The sequence below is a fragment of the Nymphaea colorata genome, chromosome 1 (genome assembly GCF_008831285.2).
Source record: "Nymphaea colorata isolate Beijing-Zhang1983 chromosome 1, ASM883128v2, whole genome shotgun sequence".
Lineage (NCBI taxonomy): Eukaryota > Viridiplantae > Streptophyta > Magnoliopsida > Nymphaeales > Nymphaeaceae > Nymphaea > Nymphaea colorata.
Window position 1 is genome coordinate 3,480,723 of NC_045138.2, and position 25,458 is coordinate 3,506,180.

A 25,458-nucleotide genomic window follows, 5' to 3' on the forward strand; every position below is an offset into this window, starting at 1 on the left:
CAACTTTTGATTGACGTACTTGTTGCCGCTCCGTGGAAACTAGTGGTAATAATGTACTATGTTCACTTGGTAGTTTCATCCGCTTCTAATTTAACAAGTAGACTGTTAACACACAAGCTGCTGATTGTTACACATTTGATACCAGCTGTACAACAGTTGCAGAAAATCAGAAAATCATGAAGATCATGACAATCTTAACAAAAAGGCAACTATACCCGTTGGATTTGAAATCATCAATCAATGAAGAGCATCTCACAAAGCAGGAAATCTAGGCAAGAAAAGTGGCAACATATCCTCACCAACAGAGTAAGAAACAGAGTATAGAAACTAGAAAATTAAGGATGGATTATTTGAAATGTAAACAAATCTGTAACGATCCTTCCAAGAAATGTGTATAAATGCTCTATCAAGGGCACCTCATAACATCAACTTTGTTGGACATTGTCTTGCATTGTTTTCTTTCATAGACATGGGCACTGTTTATTTTCTCTCAAGTTAATTCTAAAGTTTTTATACTGTTTTTCCCCCATAATTTTCGCCTTGTAGTGGATTAGGGGATTACGTGCGTAGTGTAGTTATCAAACTTGTCCCTAGCAATTTCTCGGCAAGGTTTTCCATACATGGGAAAAAAGAACAGAAAACATAAGAAAAAACTGTAGGAATTAAGCTTTTTGGTGGGTCTACAAACTCAGGTCTAAATAACGTAGGTTGGATTACGAGTGTAAAATGAAAGACCCAAACCAACTTCAAAAGATCGGTTTCAACAGCTAAGCCAAATAGATATGTGGCATTCACAACCCAACCTCAATAGGTGTTTAAGGTTTAACTTTTTTAGCTGTCTGACATCATGTTGCTGGCTGATTTCAAACACACACACACATATATATGTGTGTGTGTATATATATATATATATATATATATCTATATATATATATATATATATGGACCTGCTTTGCATCCACTCTACAACTCAATTGCATTTTGATGCTTCTTTTACGATACCCTTTATTTTAAAAGCAATTTTTCCCAAAGAAATAATTATAGAGATACAATTTGGATGTCTAAACCAACATAAAAGCCAAAATTTCTGGACATGCAAGACGAGTTTTAAGATATAAAAATCCAGCCTATTCATTTTAAAATCTTATAAAATTTATCTGAACATTTGCAAATGTCATTACTTTATAAGTTCATAATTTTGAATGTTAAGGTAGCATTGGGTACCCCAGAAAAATAATTTGGTATAAATTGGTTGCATGAAATTTCACCCGCCTTGCACCTCCAAATCAACCGAATCTCACCCATTTAGCCATCTAAAAGGCAAAATTTGAAGAAGTTGCAGCTCTTAATGTGTGTTATATAAAGAGAGAGAGAAAGAATTGAGTATTGAAATAGATGGTGAAGAATGTAAGAGCTTCCTTAAAGCCCGAAATGATGGGGCTACCTGTCTAATACCATAAAGTTTTCAAAAAGGTAAATAATTGCCATTGTCATTCAGAAAAGAAGCGTTGAAAATGGGGATAGAAGAAAAGAAAAGAAAAGAAAGGAGTTGATCATCGTTTCTGGTGCTCCTCAAGTTTTGGCACTTGGGGTTGTTAGGCTTTAGGTTAGGTATTTATTTTGTGGCCATACATGATCCCCAACTCTTACTCTTATCCCTTCCTTAAAGCGCTTCAAATCTCCACCTCAGAAACAAATTCCCAGAACTTCATGCATTTTTGAACAAGTTAGCTCCAAATGCCCAAGCAGCTTAAAACTCGATTGGTAGCCACCCAACGTGCCCTAAGGCTCACCACATTCTGACTTATTCCTTCCTTTTCAGAGTCTGTCAAAACTGTAACATCCCACAAAAGTCCTTATCTTCATTCCATTTCATAGGGGGAAGCTGAAGCTGACTCCTTACTCCCATCACTCAATTAAATTTTTATAAATATTATCATCTAACATCTCCGCAAGTAGTTTGGATCCCACTAATGTATATATGCGCCTTTTTTTGCAAGGTCAAAGCTAGGTGTATTTCTGAGTTGGCAGCAAGATTTTCATAATTTTATTGATAGGATGCCTGTCCACCTGAGATTGGCAGTTTTCGCTTCATGGCGAAACCGAATAAAAGGAAGGGAAAAAGAAAAGAGAAGACGTTTTGGGAGGGTTTCGTTAGGCCTAGGGGTGGATAAACAAATGCAAAAGGTCACAGCAGTGCTCTTTCTGCTACTAATATAAAAGTGGTGCAGATTTGGAACTTGGTCTCCTTTAAGTGAGACTAATGCGACTAAGAAAATAATAAAATCCAAGTAAGTGGCCATGGGGCATGCTGTCTAAGTAGAGCAACTTCCTGATCGAACACTTTTGACATTTTGTAGAGAGAGAGAGAGAGAGAGAGAGAAAGTGAGAGAGGGCCACTGTGAGTATTACGGCAACAACCAACTAAACAGTAAGTGGGGAGGAGAAGGCGTTGAATTTGAAGACCAAAAAGGACCTGCCATTATCTTGCCTCTTTGACTTCCATGGCGGATCATGAGTTGGTAGGAAGAAGCACCTAATCTTCGTTACCATGGCGGTACGCAAAGGCGGTGGTGGTGGAGGAAGGTAGGAAATTTAGGTGCAACTTTGGAAAAAAATGTGAAGAGAAACCGGTGCAATTCGTTGGCTATTTTTTGATCTTGCTTCTTCTCAATCTTAGTGGGGATTCGCTGTATTTGGTGATATATACTCTTTACTAGAAAGTCATGGCCGTGAGTTTCAAAGTTCAGCCGACCGGCCACCTGAACCGGCCGGGGCAAAACTGATTCCATTTGGTGGCCGATTCGATTGATTGAAGGGTATCACCATATCATTTTTTTTTATGATTTTAAAACAGTTTTAAGAGTTTTTCTTATTATAATTAATTAGATTTTACACATATTTTTTACATTTTTTTTCAAAACAAATGAATATTTTTATGTTTCTGTGGGTTCGAAACCGATTCACCCAATAGGCAACAAAATAATTTTATAACCCTACAGTTAGTTAAATGCCATATGAGCCCTACTAGATTTCAAATTGAGATAATATTTTCTCAACTTCAAGCCCATAGGGGCAATCGCACATCACATTTTAATTTACCTTTTTTTGGTTCTTTTGCCCACTGGGGCCTCTAGAGGGAGAGCGAAAAAGAATGCACTATCCATCCCATGATAATCAACAAATGTATCCTTAAAATTGACATTGCTATCTCAAGTTGCAAATAAATTAAGTACCAACAACATTATAGAAGCGACTTAACTAGGGACACCTCTATATTTTGGTCTCAGCCTTTTGGAGCAATGGAGATAAAAAGTTGAACGTGTTAGTGGCTTACAAATGGATTCCCAAAATTCTACTAATCATGAAACTAAGGATGGGAAATGGGTTGGGTACTTGATGGGCAGTTGGGTATCTGGCCCGAGTCCCCGAATGAGCTTGATATATATATTTAAAATACATTTCTCCATATTTTGTTTATTTTTTCTTTCTCTCATCTATACATTCAATCTTTGTCAGGGGCCCTAGAGACGTAACTGGTCAAGATATCATCTCACCACCTTCCGTAGAAATAGTTGATATGTGCCTTGAATTAAAAATAGAAAGGGGTCGTGGATATTGTAGGAGAACCACAAATAACCGTTATCGTGTGTCCATGCCGGTTAGAAATGCGAATCATAATATTTCATTCTTATGGGAATGAGAATGAGAAACAAGAGATACTTTTTCTTGAAATATGGACGAATGAAAGTTTAACTCCTAAGGAAGCGCTTGATGAAGCTTCTCTTAATATGATTTATTTATTTATTAATATGATTTATTTATTTATTCCGTTTTCACATGCGGAGGAACATGACATAAATAGAAATATGACACACACACACATACGCACACACATCAGTCAGCTCACTTAAAAACTCTTCGTGCCGATGACTCCCTTAGAAACTCTTGGCACATCGCTAAAAGTTTCTAATATATTTAAATATAAAATGTTAAGAGTTTCAATAGACATCGAACCTGATACCCAACAGACATAAAGTTAACGGTCGGGCCGATAACTAAGCGGGCTGATATTGATCTGCTGCAAGGACTTCGGACCAACCTGAGTCTGGCTTTGTTGAGCCTTGGGCCGGCTCGGCCTGATGCCCAGCCTTACATGAAACGGGAGCTTTCCATGACAACAGCTAGCCTATGTGCTTATGATTTGGCTGGGGCCTATTTGCCAAACTTGAACAAGAAAGAACGTGAGGCCAAGTTGGTGCATTTGGGCTCACACCCATTGACTTGCCAAAATTTGGAAAAGAAAACGAAAGTGAAAGCAACTTAATTTTCCTTTTAAAAGGTCAAAGCTGAACTCATCCTTGTGAGGGGAAGATTCAAATGCAGAAATGGTGGATCCAGCTCTACTGGGTATCAACAATGCCGTCACGTTAAGCGTTGAATTTGGAGCGGTCATCGTACACCCTTTTAGGTAAGGAAGTGACGCGAAGAAAAAGCTTTGATTCTATATCTAAAGCAGTGAATAGGGATTTCAGATCTTAAACCCTATGGTTTCGTGCTAGTAAGAGAAAGAGGGAAAGATTTTGAAAAGAGAATAGTGAAATTCATTAAACTAAAAAAAATAAAACACATGCAGAAAAGCAAATAAACAAACTAACAAGACAAGTTAAAATTCTCATTATCAACTCTCGGTCAACCCCTCATGGATGAACCCATGACAGTTTAAATCGGAAAATAGCAGATACAGTGGACTAGACCCTGCTCTTTCGATCTGAATCTTCCTAAATCCAGTTGTATGGATCTGGATCCTTACACTTTTCATACAAGCTAACATTCAAACAAAACTAAAGATGATCCAAAAAGATTGGTTTGATACTTTAAATCTACCAAATGGTCGCTTTGAGATTCGATGTTACATTGAGTCTAGATTTGCTTTGCATCTACTCTGTCTAATAAGGGCAGGTTGGTACACTTTGACATTGCCCTCTCTTTGAATGACACATCGCCCTCGGCCCACCACATGGGGCCTTCCACGTCACCCTATGATGAGGTAGAGTTAGGAGATACTTCCACTGTAGGGAGGGGAGGCTCACACATTAGCACTTACTGCATGACATGGGTTTCCCTGACCCACCACTCTCCTGGGTCTTGGCCTAATGCTAGTGTGCATATGTAATCAGGGGGCCGCATGAACCTTAACCTCACTTCAATTTTTTTTTTTTTTAATTTACATGTAAATTTTAGAAAATTTTACTTGTTTGAAAAAAAGATATTTCAGTCCGTATCAAAATTTCGGCCCTTTTCTTGAAAATTTTTTTGCTCTGCCCTTGTAATGTACATGTAAATGAGCTTCTATACAATATATATAAACGTGTACATACCCTTGCATATAACCAGCTTCGTTCTACCATGGTCCTACCAAAGGTTTGTGAAATTTGTAAGAACACATGGCTGTGTATCATTGGCGGGGCGGCCGCTCCTCTAGAGCTCCACTCAGAACTTTATGGCAAGGCCCTTTAAAATCATAGGGCTATTGCATATAAAAAAAAAATGAAACATAAACTTTTCCTGTTCAAAGATGTATCACTCTGCTTCGATCGTGTTCCCGTTGGAACCTAGTTTTGAAAACTGATCAGATTCAAAGTTGGCTGCCTATGAAGAATGGAAGTCATGGCCGTTTCCGATTGGATTAGCTTAACGTGATTATGTGAAGGACAGCTACGCTTTCTCAGTGCACTCGGCCACGCACATCAGCATCACTCGAGATCTTGGTCGATGGCGACTCAACATAGCCGATGGCGACTGAACGTAGCCGATGACTATTGTCAATAATTGACTGTCCCCTCTCTTTGATGGCGTTTGATGATGCCCATGGGACGTTCTGCTGTGAGCTTTCCAAGCGCTGTGCATTCTTTTCACTTTCCTTGGGCATATCAGATTTGCAGAGACAACAGTATGTGGTCGGTTCCATTCGATTCTTGTATGTATCGCCCTCTCACGAAATGAATACTGCGCTTTATTAGAGGAACAACAAACAACAGACTTTCTCTATGGACTAAGGAACTAAGAAGATCAACTACTACTTTCCCTCTCTTTCTCTTGCTGTGGCGATTTCCAAGGGCAGAAACTTAATTTACGTTACAGTAGAGGATACCTACGTCAACATTTGAATATGAATGAAGAAAATTCTACAGTATATCTGCATCTGATTTTCAAATATTGATAATCCCAATCCCCATCCAAATCTCAGTTTTATCTTTTAGAATTGAACTTTTTACTCTTTGAATCGAATATGAATCCGCCTATATTGTTTTTGTTTTTGTTTTTTTTTGTTTTTTTTACATAACAAATGAATGACATGTTAGAAACTGACTTTTGAAATGTATGGACGTTAATATTTACTTTGCAATTAAATGATCGATCCGAATCGGAATCCTAATTCGATCCATTTTCTTAACCAACGAAGAACCGAGCCAGTCAACCTGCTTGACTGGCATTCAGAAGAACCTAAAAGGAAAAAAGGTGCGTATGAGAGAAAGAAAAAAGCAAACATCTGTTCAGAGTCCACCAGTGATTTTGAAGCAGTGAAGGTGTCGTTTGTTGTCGGGATTTTGTTCCGATGGAATTGACCAAATGGGTGGGTGCACGAGGTTTCGGCTTTAGCTGTACACCTGCCCCTTCACCCATAATATTCCCTCAAGCTTTTAGACCAGGAAGAGATGGCGGATCGATGCAGCGCTGCTGGCGGTGGTGCTGTCTCCTCTTTTTTTTTCCTCCTGAAAGGGATGGCGTAAAGGAGCTGGCGGGCCGGCCGCGGCCGAGAGGTCTCGTCTCCGTCGGAAGCAGGCGCGTGGCACCAAGTCCGCGGAGCTACGTGTTATCTGCGCTGGATGACGACGGAGTTTTCTTTGTCACTACTTGCAGGAGCTGTAACTTTCAGCTCCTTTTTTGACTGCTTTGTTGGAGCGCCTGATCTGATCATGCTCCTCCTCCTCCAAATTTTTCTTCTTCATGGGGATGTGGGGAGCAGCCTAATCGGCAGGCAGTAGACCGGAGCCCACCACCCATCGCTCCAAGGCACGGCTGACGGCACCGCTGGTTCAGGCCTTGTCCTCTACCCTCCAACTTTTCCGCCGACAGTTTCAAAAGGAAGAAAAAGAGAGAAAAATTCGGCCCCTCTGGCCCTCTCCTCTCCTCTCCTCTCCTCTCCTCTCCCGAGCCGTAAAGGTTTCTTGTCGATAGATATGAGAGGAAAGTCGAACATGATTTCCACACGGGAGAGAGAGGCCCCGACTCTACTACGTTTTCTTCTATAAAGAAAATAGGCCAAGATTATTAAGTATTAAACAATCTAGTTTGCTTTACTTTATGTGCCGCAAATAAAATTATAAGACCTTCTGATCTACCATCCTCTCCACTCTCCAACGACGCTGAAGTCTCCTTTTTAAATTTGAAATTTCTTTCAAGATTCCGAACTCATCATGCTATGACAGTTCTCTAATTGAAAATGGAACTGCAATTTCTTGTCATGTCATCATGTTTCCATTCCTTTAACCTATATATATATATATACACACATATATATATGGATATCATACCAAAAGTTAGAGAGAGAAAAAACTTATGAAATGGAAAATTCAATATAAGTCAAAAAATTGAAAGAACAAAATCAGTAGGAGGTTTCAACTTTCAAATTATAACTTTTTTTTTTTTAAACATCATGGTCGAAAATACAAGTCAACACTTGTTTCAATTTTTTATATAGGTAAGTTAGAGGAGCTATTTATTTAAGTTGTGAGTGTACTCTAATCAATATATTAACCATTAATTAGAATGCTGATAATCATGTGTTTTGGTCCAACTTATTGGGCCACACACTGCTGCTACTCTGATCTACCATGTTCTTTTATACAAACATGAAGAATGCCAAGATATATAAATATTGGGTCAGTAAACCAAATTCATTTAGCAAACAATGATAAGAAAATAAATAAGTTCCACGTTTAACATAGAATTTTGCAGTAGCTAGCTAGAAGCATCGGTAACACGTGCCGGGAGAAGGGGGAGGAAGGGGGGCAGGGTGAGTGCCTTTGACCACCACCATATCTATATCCATCTGTATCTGCAGAAGATGACGACTAAGGAGCGATCACCAAAAGTCCAAAATGCAAAAGCTCTTCATCCAGCATAATTGTAGGCCACGTCCAGCAGTGTTCTACACCACCATGCCTACCATTACTGACTGCTGCTATTACTGTTATGTTTTTCATCCACAGCCGTGCAGTAGCTAGCAGCAGAAACAAGAAAAAAGAAGAAGAAGGAAGAGTTAAATACGCCACACCCAGTATTGATTAAAAGCATAAAGGTGCAGTCTAGAAAGAAGATTAGACACATCCGTAAACTTGGGCCCTGGAAGAAAGTGGTCAGAAATGACATCGATCAAACAACTTGAGGTGCACATATATATATATATATATATAGTTACTGGGACGGATATGCAGTCTAGTTGCCCAGCTATCATGGCCTAACAATGGGGGATCCTTAGATCATAGGCGTGACAAGGCTAACATATAGAGGACTAAAGGTGAAGAAAGAAAACAAAGCATTGGGAGAAGTTGGGGAGACTTAAATGACGATTGCCATGACGATGAAAACAAAACTTGTTTGCTTCTACTTTCCCCTCCCTCTTCTCGGGCTTATTTTCCGAGAAATTTCAGTCACAAGGGATCATCCTGTGACTAATCGATTAGAAACCATGGCCCTACAATAGATATTCTTTTTCTCTTTTCCTTTTTATTTCTATGATCAGTTCTGGGGATCGGGTGCTTGTAGGTGTTAGGAATGAGGCTCTCTCACTCATACACTCCTTTTAAGCTAAAAAAGCCAAAGAAAAGAAAGAACAAGGCGCAAAGATTTTACGTGATTCAGAGACAGGATTCACAAAGTTTTCACTACCATCGAAGAAATCTAAGAATACAAGAAGCCACCCCACTCTTAAAGATGGGGATTTACATGAATGCCTTAGTGGACGATGGAAGAGAGAAGAATTGCCATGGTCGGTTGGTCATTGACTTTGTATTGCAGGTCCCTTCTTTAAGCAGGGCGACTAATTACTTCTGCTTCTGGTTTAGTCTTTTCCTAGACTGCCAGGATCTCAGGGGTCTATGGATTTAAGATGAGATTATCTTTTTCATCATGAGACGCTAGTTTGGAAAAAGTAAAATGAGGATTTCAAGTGTAAACATGGGTTTCACTTAAAATCTATAGTTTGATGAGTCATAAATCCTGATGTCTAGTTTTTGCCGTTTCAGTAAAAACATGCCACATTAGATCCATGCAACCAAAAGTAATCAAACAGCCGTTTAGGGCTACGCTGGCAAAGGCTACAGGTAATTCTAGATATGCCAAACAAAGAAGTTTTTGTCCAGAATAACTTCTCTAGTGTTTGATTGAGCTTGGTATGGCCAGACAATTTTTTTTTTGGGTCTGCGATAACTTTTTTGGGCAATCAAATAGGATTTATCTTCAATGTAAAGTGACTGTTGTAAATTGCTGATAACCAACAAAGACATTGGACATAAGATATACCTCATTTAAAAAAAAAAAAAAAAAACTTTTTTTTTTTTTTTTGCAGAAACTTTTTGGCTGTTATTTGCTTGGTAGGGGCCAACCTGGTAGAGACCACTGCTAGGGTAACAAGCTCTAGGTGAATGGGATTTAAGTAGGCATATTCTTGAAAGAGTGTGCTGTAGATTCTAAAGCTGGAGGGAGACAATGGAACCCATCAGATCTAGCCATTTCTATCCACTTGTGTAGGCTGCTTTCAGCCTTTTGGAGACAAGGGTAAAGGAAGAAAGGAAAGTGCTTCTCTCTCTCTCTGGCTTGCGTATGAATGTGTGTGTGTGTGTGTGCGCGCGTGCGACCACACATGTACAAGAGCTTTCTGTTCAATTGAAGCCATTGCCTGCACGTACCGTTGTAAGCTTTAGTAAGGATTGAGCATCTGCAGGCTTGCATTGTTGACGGTACTCCTCTGCATCCCTTTCCCAACACGGGGAATAATATTGAAATCACTACGGGCATTGTATACTAAGCGTCCTGGCAAAGATGCGTCCACACACACGCACTTCTTCTTTAGGATCTCTTTACTGAGCGATCGTACTTACAAAAGAAAGGTCCAACATTTTGTGTTCTCCTTTATTTATATATATATATATATATAATGAAGGTTGCGGGTTGTAAGAAAAATGATGAAGGAAAATTAAGTGAAAAAGTGAGAGAGAAAAGATATGCATACGATATACATGTAGAGATAAATGTAATGTTTCTGTCTGCTGAGTCTAGCAATTTATATATATATATGATCGAAGCAGTAATGGAACTTCAGTTGTTATATGATTTTGGTATTGAATCTGACATATCTGGTCTTCATAAATATCCAAATCAAACTGATTATATGTAAATGATTAAATTCAGTTTCGTACTTTTCATCCAGCATATTTGGGCCATATTTTGACAATATCCAATCAATCAGATGTGGTAATTAACATCTTAGTGACAAATGCTTCGAGCCTAATATTGAAATCCACCGACAAGCCAAACAAATTAACTAGTGCTTTGGCAGGCCGACCAAAGACGGACATTTAGACTCAGCTGTACTCTCTCACTCAAACACGGTGCAGGATTCCCCTCGGCTGCATTCTTCACTAAACAACGTTATATAAAAGTGGTTTTATCTAATAATTTCTGTTGCACTTTTAAGGGTGGGGCGGAACTGATGGAAGATGAGCTGCCCAAAACGTTTAGGGTTTGATTTGATGGCAAGTAATATTGTTTCAATATTCAGGGCAGATTCATTGAACAAATTCACTCAGTGTCCTTGCTGTCAAACTACCCTTTAGTTTTCAACTACTACTCGAACACTTATAATTCATAAAGTATAGAAAGGGTAATTGTTTTTTCGTCTCCTTACTATTGATTATTTTTTTTTTGGTACATAGGAGCGGTTTAAAACCACATTAATTAACTATAGCACGAGGTCAAGCTACACCAATCAGACCATCCTCAATCAATCGATGCAAATGACCAAGTGAATTGGTAAGAATGGTCATTCAAGATCATTGAAACATCTATGAAACAAGAAAATTCGCACACATATTATCTTCTCTGTACGTATGACATAAGACACACTCCCAATCTAGTCTCAACAATTCTTGACACTGCTTCAAGATTTTGTAACTTGATTGGTATAATTATTTTGAGTTAATCCATCTATCAAAGTGCAAGGGAATTGAGCCAAGCTGGTTTAATATGGAAAGTACCTTTCCTCTTTTTAACGTTCCTTTTTACCTTCCTGATATTCTTCCTCATCATGAGTACTTATCTTCGTTCTTTTGGCCTAATTCGCAGGCTTTCTGATTAACCATATGCGGAAGGTCCGTTCATCACCTTTAGCTTCTTCAACTAAAGCCATCGATCGAAGTAACTGGGTGATAGATTGTCATTACTGTTGCATGACATATAAGAACAAATTTGTTAAAAGAGATGAAATGAATGCACAGTGCTGCATCTTTCCAAAGACTACGGGAAGAAAAAGAGAGAGAGAAGTCCGGGAATGATCTCGGCAAATGGCTTTATCTCTAGAGCTGGTGTTGTGATGCGTTAATAGTTCATCTAGATGGGTAGGAGAGTAGGACACTCAACTTCCGCTCAAAGAGTTGGTTGTCCGTCCAACTTTTGTGGGCAAGTGCGTGCAAAAGAAAACGACCACTTAAAGAAAAGATGCAAGCATTACACAGGTGAATGGAGAAACGCAACTCAAGGTACAAAGAAAAGGAGATGAGGCTTCATCATTGGAACAATAACCACTCATTCACACGCAAACGCACACGTACACACACTCACTATTTATATTTGTATAAGCAGCAGACACACGCACACACATAGCTTCGTTTGTATACGGAGAGAGAGATCTCTCCAAATGTGTCTAGAAAAATATGAATTATGTATGAATACCATCGTGAGACATGACTACAACTTTTTCCGCTTATAATGTATTTACTCGTAGATTTTAAATTTTTATTCATCCGACAACATCCAACCTCCAACACACCGATATGGTGGTTTTAGTGACGTGTTTATTTGAAAGACGAAAACACGTATATTTTCTTCGATGGTCATAAGGCTTGCCTTATTTGATGGGTATTCCAGTTTTTTGTAAAAACAATTTAAGTTTCATATTTTTAAGTTAATCTCCGCCTTCTGATTTATTTAGAATTAACGAATGAGGATGTGGTAGGTCCTCATATGCTAGATTTTGATAGGGATCATTTGGACAATCGATTTGAAGGAAGATCATATGGAGGAGAAAATTTCTAACGTAGAAGTCTAAGATTCCGAAATACCCTTTAGAGAAGGAGGAAGGGTGGTGGGGAGGAGGGCAATAGAAAGAAGCTTGCTTTTCAATGCAAAAGAAGAAAATAACTGGGGTTATAGAATGATCAGACGGCGTTGGTGGGCTGTCCCCTAGTCAGCATAAACCCCTATATAATTCGATATAAAGCCTAGTAATTTAATGTTGTTTGCACTAAGAAACTATCTATATATTGGGAAAACATCAATTTTGGTACAGAATATTATGCTATTGCTTTGGAACATAGAGATCACGTCCCAGATGTTATTCTTTCCAGAGAACAGAACGCCTGGATATACATGAACGACACCATGACTTTATTTTTTGATTACATGATGTGCATGTGTTTCTTCTCTGTTTAAAAGAAAGAGAAAAGAAGAAATGCTCTTCCCATGCATTTACTTTATCTGAATTGACAAGACGACCTGCAAGATGTGTCTTCTAGTGATCTCTCTAGACCGGAAGTCTCCTTCAACTTTCATCTCCGGCTGTCCTCCTTCACAAACAGGAGCATTTGTCTGATATATTTGATAATTCATTTGCGGAAATTGTGAAAACCAACACAGGCATGCCCCTTTCGAAGTACATTAACCTGTATACCAAACGATACTACATATGATTTTAATTACATTTTACAGATAAACATGTGGGTATATTTGACAAATGTTTTTTTTTTTTATTGATTTTTCATATTTGGTACATCTATGATATTTCTAGTGTGCGATCTTTAATAGAAAAATAATCAACCTTTTTCATCAACCACGAAATTTAGGTTGCTGAGGAAATTTCGACAAGAAGGTACTTAACTTTGTTTCATGACTGCGACAGTCCGGAAAAGTAGAAGTATACCTTTGTTTGAGTGAGAAACGAACTTTTTTTCTAAGGTTAAGGGTCGTCCCAATGCACATATGCTAGTATAATAGTATAATAATTCCATCTTACCGGCTGCCCAGGCTATGTTTCATATTTTCAAAATATATAAAGAAATATAAAGTATCAATATGCACAAACTAATTCCTAAAATTCATATATTTATCGTTAAGTCTAAGAGATATTTAACACATATATACAGGGCCTTACGGCACTTGGAATGTGTCCTTGGCCGTCAGTATGATGCCATTAGACATCTTGATTTTCTAAATCTTCAAGATTCCTTCGCTGGACTTTAAGCATAACTACTAATAGTATGAACGAGATAAATCCACAAAAATCTGGATTTGCTGGCGTGCGGCATCGATCCAAGACCGCGTTTTTTCTCAGCACACGTGCTTCAAGAAAGGGCTATGCTTTTTCTCTTTTTTCTTTCTTTTTGTTCAAACAGTCTTCCTTTCCATATGATTTTTGTCAAAATTAGTTACTGATAACTTATGAGAACAATTGTACATGTAGGAAAACTGAAATAAACCGGCTACGTCTATGGCTGGATAGTTATTTTTTTATTCTATATTGTTAAAAACTGTTGCAAAAAATTGTGTTTCACCGTCAAAAGCTGCAGCCAAGCAACTGCAAGTTGCAAATACACGTTTTGTGACAGTTTTCAACGACACAAAATGAAAAAAAGTAATAATCCGGCTACAAAGGCAGCCTGTTGATTTCCATTCCTCCCATTCTCTCAGATATATATATATATATATATAAAGCTAAAATCAAATTAATTTTGTTCAGTCCAGGTTATGCTGCAGGGATGCTTTAATTGGCGCACTTGTCTCCTATCTTTGTTTACCATTCCTTGGTAGAAATTTGTTAAGAAATCGGATCTTGCATCTTCAATTTCGCGTCCATATAAGGTGATGGTTTAATTAGCTTAGAGCTGCAGATCGCTCAGCTTAATGTTCATTTTAGTAGCAGCAAGATAACAGCTTTTTGAAAGGCAAAGGAAGCTTTGCTGAACTTGCTTCTTCCAACATGGCAGAGCCAAAAGCAGGTTCACGTCGAAGCCAGCCACTCAACCAGAATAAAGAGTGGTGCTAATTAAATCAACCACTGCTGGATCCGGCCTATTAGGGTGTTCGAATCGATGCCACTCTCATCAAGCGGCAGATATTTGTTCACATCTGCAACAGCATGTGCCAGAGAGAGAGAGAGAGAGAGAGAGAGAGAGAGAGAGAGAGAGAGAGAGAGAGCGAGAGATTTGTAGTTTTCTGATGTGGGGTTTGCATGCGATTTCCAGCCTCATCCATGCATGTAGATTCGAGATATATGTTTTCGTGGGGAGTCCCAAAATATGATGACGTATAAACGATTATCAGTTACGTGCATTCCGAATTTCCGATGATCGAATAGGCGTTAAGGATGGAGCGTTAACATCAAATATGTTAATATGACACCAACTCTTAATTCATTATGAAGTCATCGTGCCTTGCTGAGTTAATAGAAATGCTGGCGGTCGATTTTGTCACCTGCCATGAAGAAAGTTGAAATCGAGGCCGAAAGGCATTCCTTGCCGTAAAGGTTGAAGATAAATGACGTTCCTAATAAGCAGGGGGAAATCCAGGGGCTTTTTGCCAATCAGGGGCTGCCAATATGCTGTCAGCAATGAGACGATTTCCTGGAAGGTGGATACAAAAGAAAAAAGGGGAAAAAAGGAAAGGATTCCACTAGCAGTCACCAATTTTGGTTGAGGTGAGGAAAGAAAAGATCCAAGAAGGAAGCAGTCATGGAAACGCCCCAAACGCAGTTTTTGTAAAATATTTGTTTTTCCTTTCTAAGGAGAAAGAAACATGTTGAATGCATGAAAAACCTGAGCAGAGAGGAGAGATGGATGCTTCGCTTGCTGCCTGTCATCATGAAGCATTTACTGGTCAGAGTTTTTCGTTTTTCCTTTTGAGCATTAATTAGGACCCGAGATTAATGCTTCTCCCGTCGATTGGTGGATTGTCCTATAAATCAGGCTGCAGCGGCATCGAATTCTGTAAAAAACCACCTTTTGAGAACATAAGACAAGACACGGTTGAATAATTAATACCACAATCCTCAAGAGGCTTATTGATAAAAATGGTATCCTTAGATTGGGCTGCTGGGGTCATCTGCTGTTCTTGAATTACAGGGTACTGAGCGCATCATCATTTTGTCGTTTGCTTCCTTTTGGTTCACAGTTTTATATTTCCCAACTTTGCCTTTTCTTTTTGGACTGTGCTTAGTAACAATAAACAATTGGCCGAGTGTGCCCCATCTCCTCTGCTTTGGTTTTTTGTGTGGGAGACCAAGTTTGTGTTCCCTGCACAACTCTTCACTTGGGGGCACAACACTCTTGACCCCCCCACAGTGACCTGCACTATCTCAATAGTAGGAATGGCCATCATGACCTCAGAAAGTGCCCAACCACTCACCCTTATTTCGCCTCTATTTATAAGCTCACCACCTTCGCTAGCGTATTACAATTTGAGTGGAAGGATCATTATTGCTATCGTTGTTGTTTTTTAATAACGAAAGGGTTACTTGTTGCTCAAATGCCTTCACATTGTCAGAAGATGGATCATGACAACACCAGTAGTACTAGAGTGAACGTCAAGGGAGGAGGAGGAGGAGGAGGAGGAGGGTTGTCCATGTTTTCCTTTAATCATTCCGTGGATTGGAAAGGCAGACCTTGCAAGCCCAGCCATGGTGGAATGAGGGCTGCAATCTTCGTTCTTGGTCTTGCTTCTTACTCCTTTCTTGTTACTCGTATAGTTGCTTTTCAAATATGATTTGGCCTTGTGGGCATGTCATGCAGAAAAACAAAGGCATGAGTGAAGAAGAGAGGCAGTAGAGCTAATTTTTCCGTCTTGTCTCCAGTTGGATTTCTTGGTCAGTTTATGATTGTCCAAGCAAAATCGAACTTCCAAGGAAACTGCACTTTCTCAGCTGGCCTTTTCTTTCGGCCTAATCCGTATGCTTGTGTTTGACTTATCCGATTTGTGTCAAAAGCAATTTTTCTCTTTGCGTAGATGAGGCTATAATGGTTTCGAGAGTCTAAAACAAAGTCTTGCTCCATAGAGTTTGTTTACTCTATCTGTTTCCGAAATGCCAGAAAGATTGACCACCTCTGATTTGACACTGAACTAAGAGGGTGGCAGAAGCAGAGCAGCAATGTTTTTGATTGGTCTTCTCAGTTCTCATGAAGAGTCGTTTTCTCAGCTTCGCCATGCTTCTCTGTTTTTGTCTTTCTTTTGCCTGAGCCTCAACGAAACTTTTCAACTAGCTGTTTTCTTTTCTAAAACTCCTGCCATCATAGTGACACTGGTAGGACGTTATACAGTCTTCCTCTATTTTCCTTGCCATCATATAAACTGCTCTTTCACTCCAGAACTTTAGTTTTATTGCCAATTATAATTTTCAATCGACCGCCAAGAAGAAGAAAGATGGTGTTCTGCACACTAGGAATTTTCTCCCTTTCGCTTCGCCTTCAGTCAAACTTTGTCAATTATTACTGGTATCTTCCAAGTGTGGTTTTCTGAAAGTCTTCTTGAGATTCAATTCGTAAGCCAAGTTGACTTCCAAATTTTGAATTTTGTTGTCATGCAGCGCTCTCTGCTTTTCCTTGCTTGATGGTTCTCGAATTCCAATTTGATGCTGCATCTTACGTTTTCTCTTTTCTCCTTTTGATGTGATTATGCAGGATTTCAAGCATTTGAGATCATGGCCATCGCAGCTGTGGGCAACAATCTCATCACATATGTATTCGATGTGATGCACTTCCCCCTTTCAACATCTGCTAACATAGTGACAAATTTTGTGGGCACCATCTTCCTTCTATCCCTGTTGGGTGGATTCCTTTCTGACTCCTACCTCGGAAGTTTTTGGACCATCATCATATTCGGATTTATAGAGCTTTCCGTAAGCGCCTCGTCCTCCATACTCTAGTTTATCCCATCAGGAAAACAATGAAAAAATTCTCCTTATATTTCATAACAAGCAGGCTTTTGACCTGCAATTTTTTATAAGCTTTTAATTCACTAAAAATAAAAGTTTTTTGATGGGTCATACCGGTCTGGTGTGACGACTTTAAGATCGATGCTGACAGACTAAATGAATTGATTACAGGGATTTATCTTGCTTTCTGTCCAAGCTCATTTGCCACAACTTAGGCCAGCAGACTGCAATATGAGGATTGCTGGAAACTCGTGTCAGGAAGCCAAGGGTTTCCAGGCATTGATCTTCTTTGTGGGACTATACCTGGTAGCTCTGGGAAGTGGGTGTGTCAAGCCAAATATGCTTTCTCATGGGGGAGATCAGTTTCCTGGAGATGACCCTAAACAGTCTAGCAAGCTCTCATCTTACTTCAATGCTGCATATTTTAGCTTCTGCGTTGGCGAGCTCATTGCACTTACCATCCTTGTGTGGGTTCAGACTCATTCAGGCATGCATATAGGCTTTGGAGTCTCCGGGGCTGTGATGGCTATGGCCTTGGTTAGCCTAATATGTGGCACTACCTTTTACAGAAACAAACCACCTCAAGGCAGCATATTCACTCCGATTGCGCAGGTATGCCTTCAATCTCCATATGATGCGAGAGAGAGAGAGAGAGAGAGAGGAGATGTTTCTAAGTCTTTTCTGCAAAAGAATCCGAAATATATATAGCAGGATATACTCTAAAGATTCGAAGCTAACAGCACGTTCCCTTTTCCTTTGTATTAATGGAACTTGCCTTATGATGTCAGGTATTTGTAGCTGCCATTACGAAAAGGAAGCAAGTCTGTCCATCTAAACCAGAGCTTCTTCATGGAAATAAAAGTGATGTTCTCAATCTCAACTCATGTACAGTTGCAGGGCACCTGATGCATACAGAAAAGTTCAGGTGAAAACTGATTCTTGGTACCTTCTTCCTTAGTATTTATCTATGATGGATGTAGTGAAAGTTGGGATATAACATGCAAGTACTTTATTGTGTACTTGGAAGTTGGAACTAACGGTTTGGCATTTGCAAAACTGCAGGTTTCTGGACAAGGCATGCATTATGACAGAAGATGGGATTACGAGGAAGCAGAGCCCATGGAAACTCTGTACAGTAGCTCAAGTTGAGCAAGTGAAAATAATCATATCTGTAATCCCAATTTTTGCCTGCACTATCATTTTCAACACCATTCTTGCTCAGCTCCAGACGTTTGCAGTGAAACAAGGGAGTGCCATGAGCACAGAGCTGACGAAGAATTTCAAAGTCCCACCTGCTTCTCTTCAATCAATCCCATATATTACTCTCATCTTCGTCGTGCCTCTTTATGAAGCCCTGTTTGTACCTTTTGCTCGTCGAATCACCGGCAAGGAATCTGGTATCTCACCATTGCAACGAATAGGCATTGGGCTTTTCCTTGCAACTTTCTCCATGGTGACAGCGGCTCTAGTTGAGAACAACAGAAGGAAAATGGCCGAATTCTCTAACCAGAAAATATCCATATTCTGGATTGCACCACAGTTTCTCATATTTGGACTCTCTGAGATGTTCACTGCTGTTGGGCTAATTGAGTTCTTCTACAAGCAATCTCTAGCAGGGATGCAATCCTTCTTGACTGCCATGACATATTGTTCATACTCATTTGGCTTCTTCTTTAGCTCAGTTCTGGTTTCTGTTGTGAATAAGATCACCTCAGGCCTATCTCACAAAGGGTGGCTGTCAGAGAACGACCTCAACAAGGACAGACTGGACCTTTTCTATTGGCTTCTTGCAGTACTAAGCGTGATCAATTTTTTCAATTATATATTTTGGTCTAGGTGGTATGTTTACAACCCAACTCTGGAACCCACTCAACTGCATGATCCCTGTGGAGAAGAGACTAAGTTCAAGTCCTCTAAGAACATTGGAGATGAAACTATAGTTTAGCATCTTTAAGTCCGCTGCTTATTCTTTCTACCCCTATTGACTATTGTATGGACAAAATAGTAAAGAAAATGTCCATGTTGGATACACAACCACTATGTTGAAAATGACCCCTTTTTGCCTTTTTTAATAATTGACTATGTGAAAAGGCCTGCCGAGGCCACTGTAATTAAAAGTAAAAGAGAATGTTAGGGTTCATACCAACCTAAGTTTTCATCATTTTTCTTTTCTCTTGCCTTTCTTTTCTTATTCTGATCTTTTCCCCACTGTCTTGTACATGCCATTGCCTTTTCTATGATCATGGTGAGCAACATATCTTGTTTAATATGAAAAACTGTAGATATGGTGAGGTTGACATTACATGCTCTCATTAATTGCCTAAAAGTAAAATTGACTATTGGACACAGTTCACAATTTCCCACTTGTTGCTTAGCATTAGGAGGGAGGAGACTGGAAATGGGCTTATGAATCTCCAAGAGGAAACCTTCTTTTCTTAATGATCAAATTTGTCGTGTCATGCACTTCAGAAGGTAAAGAACTCACCAAAATCCGTCTTTTTAACAAGTATTTCCTTCCAAGGAGTTGCACCGTTGGAAGCACAATTCCTCATTCTCAGTCGTTTGTGGAAACAGAGGACTTCAACTGGCTTGCAGATGTTGGCACTGTAGTGAAAGAATCAGATGGCTTTATATATGATTTTCCAGTATACTGGGTTTTAAAAAACACAGTTTCTGAATGCATTCCAATGTAGTACAAGTAAAAAGTTACAGAGCACAGACTTGCTTGGCCTCGTTGTAGTAAAATTACCTTTGAAGGAATGATGTTCATATGCCTATCTTTATACCGTCACAAGGACACATGAAAACAGAGCAGCAGTATTGAATAAGTCACTTTTTCAGTTCACTTATTCTTGTGCCTTCAAATTCGTTGCTCAATATCTCACCTTATTAATTGGAATCCAAATTTGCATTCAAGAGAACTAATCACATGCTTATGTGACTTTTACTTTTTAAAAGTGCAAGAGAACGTATTCTTAAAGATGTCGCTGTGGATTCATTCTTATTCAGGTCGATGTCACTGAGTTAGGCATGAAAATCTTCCTGATTTCAAGAATTTATTCATAAAAGCGAAATCACGAGGAACTCATCTAAGTTCGTGAACTGTGACTCGGCAAGGCACTCAGTGTGGGGCCATTGATTAAAGAATTTTAACAAACTCAAAACTTATCTACTAGTTTGAAATCTAAAATCAGGAACCTGAAACAGACGTCTGGCACATGCCTATTAAATTTTCAGGAAAAAGTGTGTAAGTCTTGACAGAAGAGGCGCTGAATTGGCTTGAAATTCTTGGATTATCCAGATAATTGAAAACTTTCCTGAACGCCAACAAAGAAGTAAAATGGCCTTTATTGAGATAAAGCTGCGGGATTGCAAAGAGTTGCAGTCGAAGTTTGGTCGACATCACGTCCGAATGAGTAGGCTGAGAGCCTGAGACTTAAGCAGTAATCTCACGACCTCAGAACAGCATAAAACGAGGCACCTTTTCATGAAACGCTCGGTCCTTTCATTCCTTTGTTGGTTACAAGTGAAATGAAGTGACGACTCAATGAAAGGCTGTAGCTGATACAAAAGATTACCTAATCTAAATTAGTCATTAGCAGCCTTAGGCCGGCGTTCTCCTGCATATGAATTTTTCTTGGTCAACCAACTATGAGTTTTTCAGCTTTCGTTTTTATAATCGGTTGAAAACAGGAAGGGGTTCAAAGTGTTTTTAGCCCAAGAATACAAACTTCTTTATATCTTCAACCTTGTTGAGATTGCTGGGATAATTCACGTCAGGTTAGATTCTGCATCGAAGAAAAAAGAAAAAAAAAATCACCAGGTTCATCAATAACTTGGTTCATCTGAACATTTCAACGACAACTAACATAATGAGTGTACTTCATGATCTGCTGGGTTTCAAAATGACAAAGTTTACATGGTACTTAAAGTTCGACCACCATACCTATTATTAGCTAGGCAGGAAGCCATCAAAATCTCGCAAATGACAGTTTACATGGTACCCAGAATACCGTCAGATGACCTATCATTAGCTAGGCACGAAGCCATAAAACCCTCTTTCCCTCTCACATTTGTTCCACTATAAAAATCACCCCATTCTTCCTGTTGCCATGCACAGATTTGGACCCAAAAACTTCATCTATATTTTTATACTTGGAAACAAAACATGACTTGGAAGCAAATCAAGTCACAAGCAACGCAAGTTGCTAAAACGTATAATAGCTAGAGGCTACTACCTGTTTGATCCGGAAATCTTCAGGGATCTGGAAATTCCCAAACCTTGTTGATGAACCCGCATTTCTGATCTCTCTCTCTCTCTCTCTCTCTCTCTAGCAAAGTAAAGTCTTACCTACAAATGGAATGGGAAACTGAATTATTATTAATTTTTTTATATGTTTGTTTTTCTATCTAACTGAGAGTTGGACTCTCACAATACACCTTTAACACAAACTTAAGACTAATATGAGACAAAAGCCAGTCCACGCTTAACAGTCGAAAGATTGGTTTCTCAGCTGCCCCGAAGGGTAAATCAGATCTTTCAGATACACCAAGCATGAAGTCCTTCTCAAGAGCAAGCTCTTGGATGTTGTTCTTCAATAAATTATCAATGCTTGAAAATATAAATAGATAACTACGATCCATAAACTTTTCAAATTTCTCAAATGGCCTGTCATGCCCTGGGACTAGATGATTTAAAAGTGGGTTCCTACTAAAGAAGCAAAGAAATGGTATAATTTTAAACTGCACCCATGTGGTCAAATTTGTGGAATGTTCTTGTACTCATGGCCTCTGCAAATGTGGTTACTATTCCAGTTCACCTCTTCAATTAGCATATGAAAGAAGCTTTTCGCCGCTGTATCAAAGAACCCTTTTAGTTTTCTAAGCTAAAAAGAAGTACATCCTAAATGCAGAGGTGAACTTCTTTCGGCAAAAAAAAAAAAAGAAAAAAAGGTTACAACGTCTAGGACTGCACTATACTACTCTGTCTTCATATCTTGTTCATGTTTGGAACACTTGTCTCTCCGAAATGGTACCGTGCTTGAAAGTTCATAGTCATCTCAAGCACCACATGATTATGAGCCACTTTGTGTACGAAGGGATCGTAAGCATTATGACGGTTATTGCGTAACGTTTGATTGCACAGATCATTAATTGTGAAATGGCTGAAATATTTACCGGGGTAAATATTTTTTCGTATCAATAAAAGGAGGTCATGTGTTCAAACACATGTTAACCAACCATGGATGGATCTAGGGGGGAAGAGCAAGGATTTTCTTCAAGAGCGGACTAAATGAGGGCTGAGTTTTGTGGGTTGGATTTGGGTAGGGCCAAACTCAACTCCCACTCGAAAAATACATGGAAGCAAAAAAAATTTTCTAATTTTTATACGGTATTTTTTTTTTTCATTTGGTTGGGGGTGGGGCCATGGCCTAGGCGGCTCCCCCCCTCCCTCCGCCCCGGGATGGATCTCATTTTTATCGTGCATTAAAGATGGCGAGGCACTTACTTCTTCTAAGTTTTAAAGTGATTTGACGGCGTCCGTTGACTCTGATTTGGTGACCCAATCTTGAAACTACATGGCAGGCAACATAAGAAAGACACACAGTGCATAAGTCTGTGCACATAACTAACCAGCTTTGGGATTTGATATGTTCACCTTCTCTCTCTTCATGAGGTTTGGTTTCTGTGTAGAAAGTTTGAGCTGAGGGGCACTGATCCATCTTATTATTGCAATGAATTTGGTACATGTAAAACTACAAAACATTCACTCTGGATCTATTGTGGGCACCTCATATGGCTAAACCTATGTCCAACACATGATAAAATAAAAATTTTACAAAGGTTTAGTCGCTGGGGTGGGTAGTTGCCCACATGGTAGCTCTGCTGGTGGGCTACATGTCCATGGTGAGCTAAAGTATGCTCTCTCTCTCTCCTGCTCATGTCGTGGCAGCGTGCTTGTGATGTCCCCAAGAATTTCACTGTTAAGTTGGCCACGGGATCAGATTCCCATTTAAGAGATGGAAGTGGCGGAAGAATAATAGCATGAAGTTACAAGGACTAGAGATGGTAGTACCATTTATGTTATGGCAGGAAGGTAAGCGAGAGAGTATATTTTCTTCCAGTATTTAGATTTGAAAGTTATATCCCTCCATGACTGTGATTCTGCTGATGTGCCAACGTCCCACAACTGTAGAAACCAATGGCTCGGTAAAAAAGTATGGATAAATTTAACAATCTTAAATATCTATCCTTTGTTATACTATATAATAAGGGAACATATCCTTGATTTTTTTTTAACTCCCAAAATTTTTACTATGTATAAGGATCGTAGGGACGAACCAAAAACATCAAAACCATAGCAAAATCGAGAAAAATTAATTCTAAATTTGATTCAATTCATGCAAAATCCAGAGCAAAAATCAACCTCATAAGATTTCAACAACAAAATGTGTTTGTTACCATCATGCGATCATTAAGTCACACTCGCAACCTCAATCTTAAGACCCAATCAAGTATAAGTTTGGACTGTGATATTAACTAAATAGTTGATGAGACAAACCCGGACAAGTCGTGTTTGTCACCAAATGTCTCAGGAGGGATTCATGACAAAGTACCAAAGATGAAGTTTAGCCACTTTGGGAGTCGATGAACAAATAGTGCGCCGGCTGACATTTGTTGTTCAGTTTATTCGGCTTGCTTTTCCAATCCTACCTGAATCTGACCCAAAATTGCTTCAAATGAAGTCGGGCATGGTCATAAGAAGTAGTACTTCTTCTTATCAAATCCAAACCACATGTCATAAACCGGACCCGGCAGTTCCCACCCAGTTATAACCTGGACCTGTGTTAAACTTGAACCAACAATATGTCAAATACATTAATACAAAACTGCACCACAATTAGGGGTGAACACGACCCGAGTAGAGCTCGAGTTCAGTCAAGTCGACTCGGCAGTTACGTGTTGAGTTCGAGCTCGACTCAATTAAGACTCGAGAAACTCGTTTGATTAGAATTGATATTCATTGTTGCGTGTTAGGCTCAAGCTCAACTCAATTAAGGCTCGACAAACTTGTAATCTCGTTTGAATATATCGACTTGATTAAGGCTCGAGCTCGACTCGGCAGTTACGTGTTGAGCTTGAATTCAACTCAATTATTTGAATGAGTCTACTCATGAATTCGAGCTCGACTCGTTAAGCAAATGACTCGGCTCGAACTCGTTTACGAGCGAGCTTTAACAAGTCGAGCTTGAGTAGTTGGACTCGTTATTCACCCCTAACCACAATGTTGATCTACTAAGCTCTAGCAGTTCAACTTTTAATATATTACATGCTCTGGCATTCTACAAAATTAAAATTTACCTCAAAGTTGGATGTGTAGGTACCAGGTATGGGCAAAATTTCATGACCTGAATATTATTAAACCTGATCCACAATGAACCCATGGGTAGCAGCCATAAGCACATGACCTTCACACATTTCTAACATTAATAGTATGCATAACCATTCTCCAAATTTGCCATCTACTCGGTTCATGATCTATTGGGTTTATCCGTTATGTGGATTGTGCCCGCTTCATTTGATAGCAAAATAATTCCGATTTTATCGATTTTTAAAGTATATATCTTTTCCATAATTAAAGAATTGTATATATTTACCAATTGTCAGCTGTTATTTTGCTTGTTATATAAGTCAACCTATTTCTTATTCATTTCTAGTCATAAATTTTTGCCAAACTTATACAAATCTCTAGATAAAAAAGTGTGTTCTTTTCAATATCAAACGGTGCTGATACGAACAACTCAATTATTTAAATGCAGTAGCAAGTGAAACAACGAACGAGAAGAACCTGGTGCATATTATCAAATGAGTGACGAGATGAGGTCAAAGATGCCTTTGTTTGTATGATCTGGTCCTTCCCACCGCCCACTAATTTGTTGCCTGGAGGGTGTGGTCATGTTCCAATATTGGGGTGGGGCTCATGCTGTTGCAGGGCAGGCCTTTATTATTAATTTGCTTTGGCCTTCACCACGGTTTTATATATATATATATATATATATATATATATATATATATATATAAGGGATAAAAGCCAGACCCCTTAAATTTATGTTAAATTCTAAAAACTAATTTAATATAAATTATACTCAAGTTCAAGTCATTTTCGTAAAAATAATTGATCTTTATATTGTCTA

The 25,458-nt window shown here is 39.0% G+C and overlaps 1 protein-coding gene across 4 annotated transcripts; it reads left to right on the forward strand.

Annotated features, from left to right (window-relative positions):
- Positions 1 to 15,182: 15,182 nt before the first annotated feature.
- LOC116247162 (protein NRT1/ PTR FAMILY 4.4-like) lies at positions 15,183 to 19,553 on the forward strand. 4 transcript variants are annotated; one of them, XM_050075969.1, is made up of 6 exons: positions 15,183 to 15,212; positions 15,880 to 16,045; positions 17,010 to 17,227; positions 17,435 to 17,875; positions 18,052 to 18,188; positions 18,326 to 19,553. In XM_050075969.1, exons 1-6 carry the CDS (start codon positions 15,198 to 15,200, stop codon positions 19,206 to 19,208), a joined length of 1,860 nt encoding a protein of 619 aa, XP_049931926.1. In that variant the 5' UTR covers positions 15,183 to 15,197; the 3' UTR covers positions 19,209 to 19,553. The 4 variants fall into 4 exon arrangements, with proteins under 4 accessions (XP_049931926.1, XP_031475057.1, XP_031475218.1 ...); XM_031619197.2 differs by lacking the exon at positions 15,183 to 15,212 and having other exon boundaries at positions 15,640 to 16,045; positions 18,326 to 19,552; XM_031619358.2 differs by lacking the exons at positions 15,183 to 15,212; positions 15,880 to 16,045 and adding an exon at positions 16,094 to 16,823.
- The last annotated feature ends 5,905 nt before the right edge of the window (positions 19,554 to 25,458 follow it).

Excerpts from the sequence above, each read along its gene's own strand:
- LOC116247162 (XM_031619197.2), top strand. The coding sequence starts at position 15,862 with ATGCCTTCACATTGTCAGAAGATGGATCATGACAACACCAGTAGTACT. Across the intron at positions 16,046-17,009 it reads GGCTGCAATCTTCGTTCTTG|GATTTCAAGCATTTGAGATC; the intron begins GTCTTGCTTCTT and ends GTGATTATGCAG. Across the intron at positions 17,228-17,434 it reads TCGGATTTATAGAGCTTTCC|GGATTTATCTTGCTTTCTGT; the intron begins GTAAGCGCCTCG and ends AATTGATTACAG.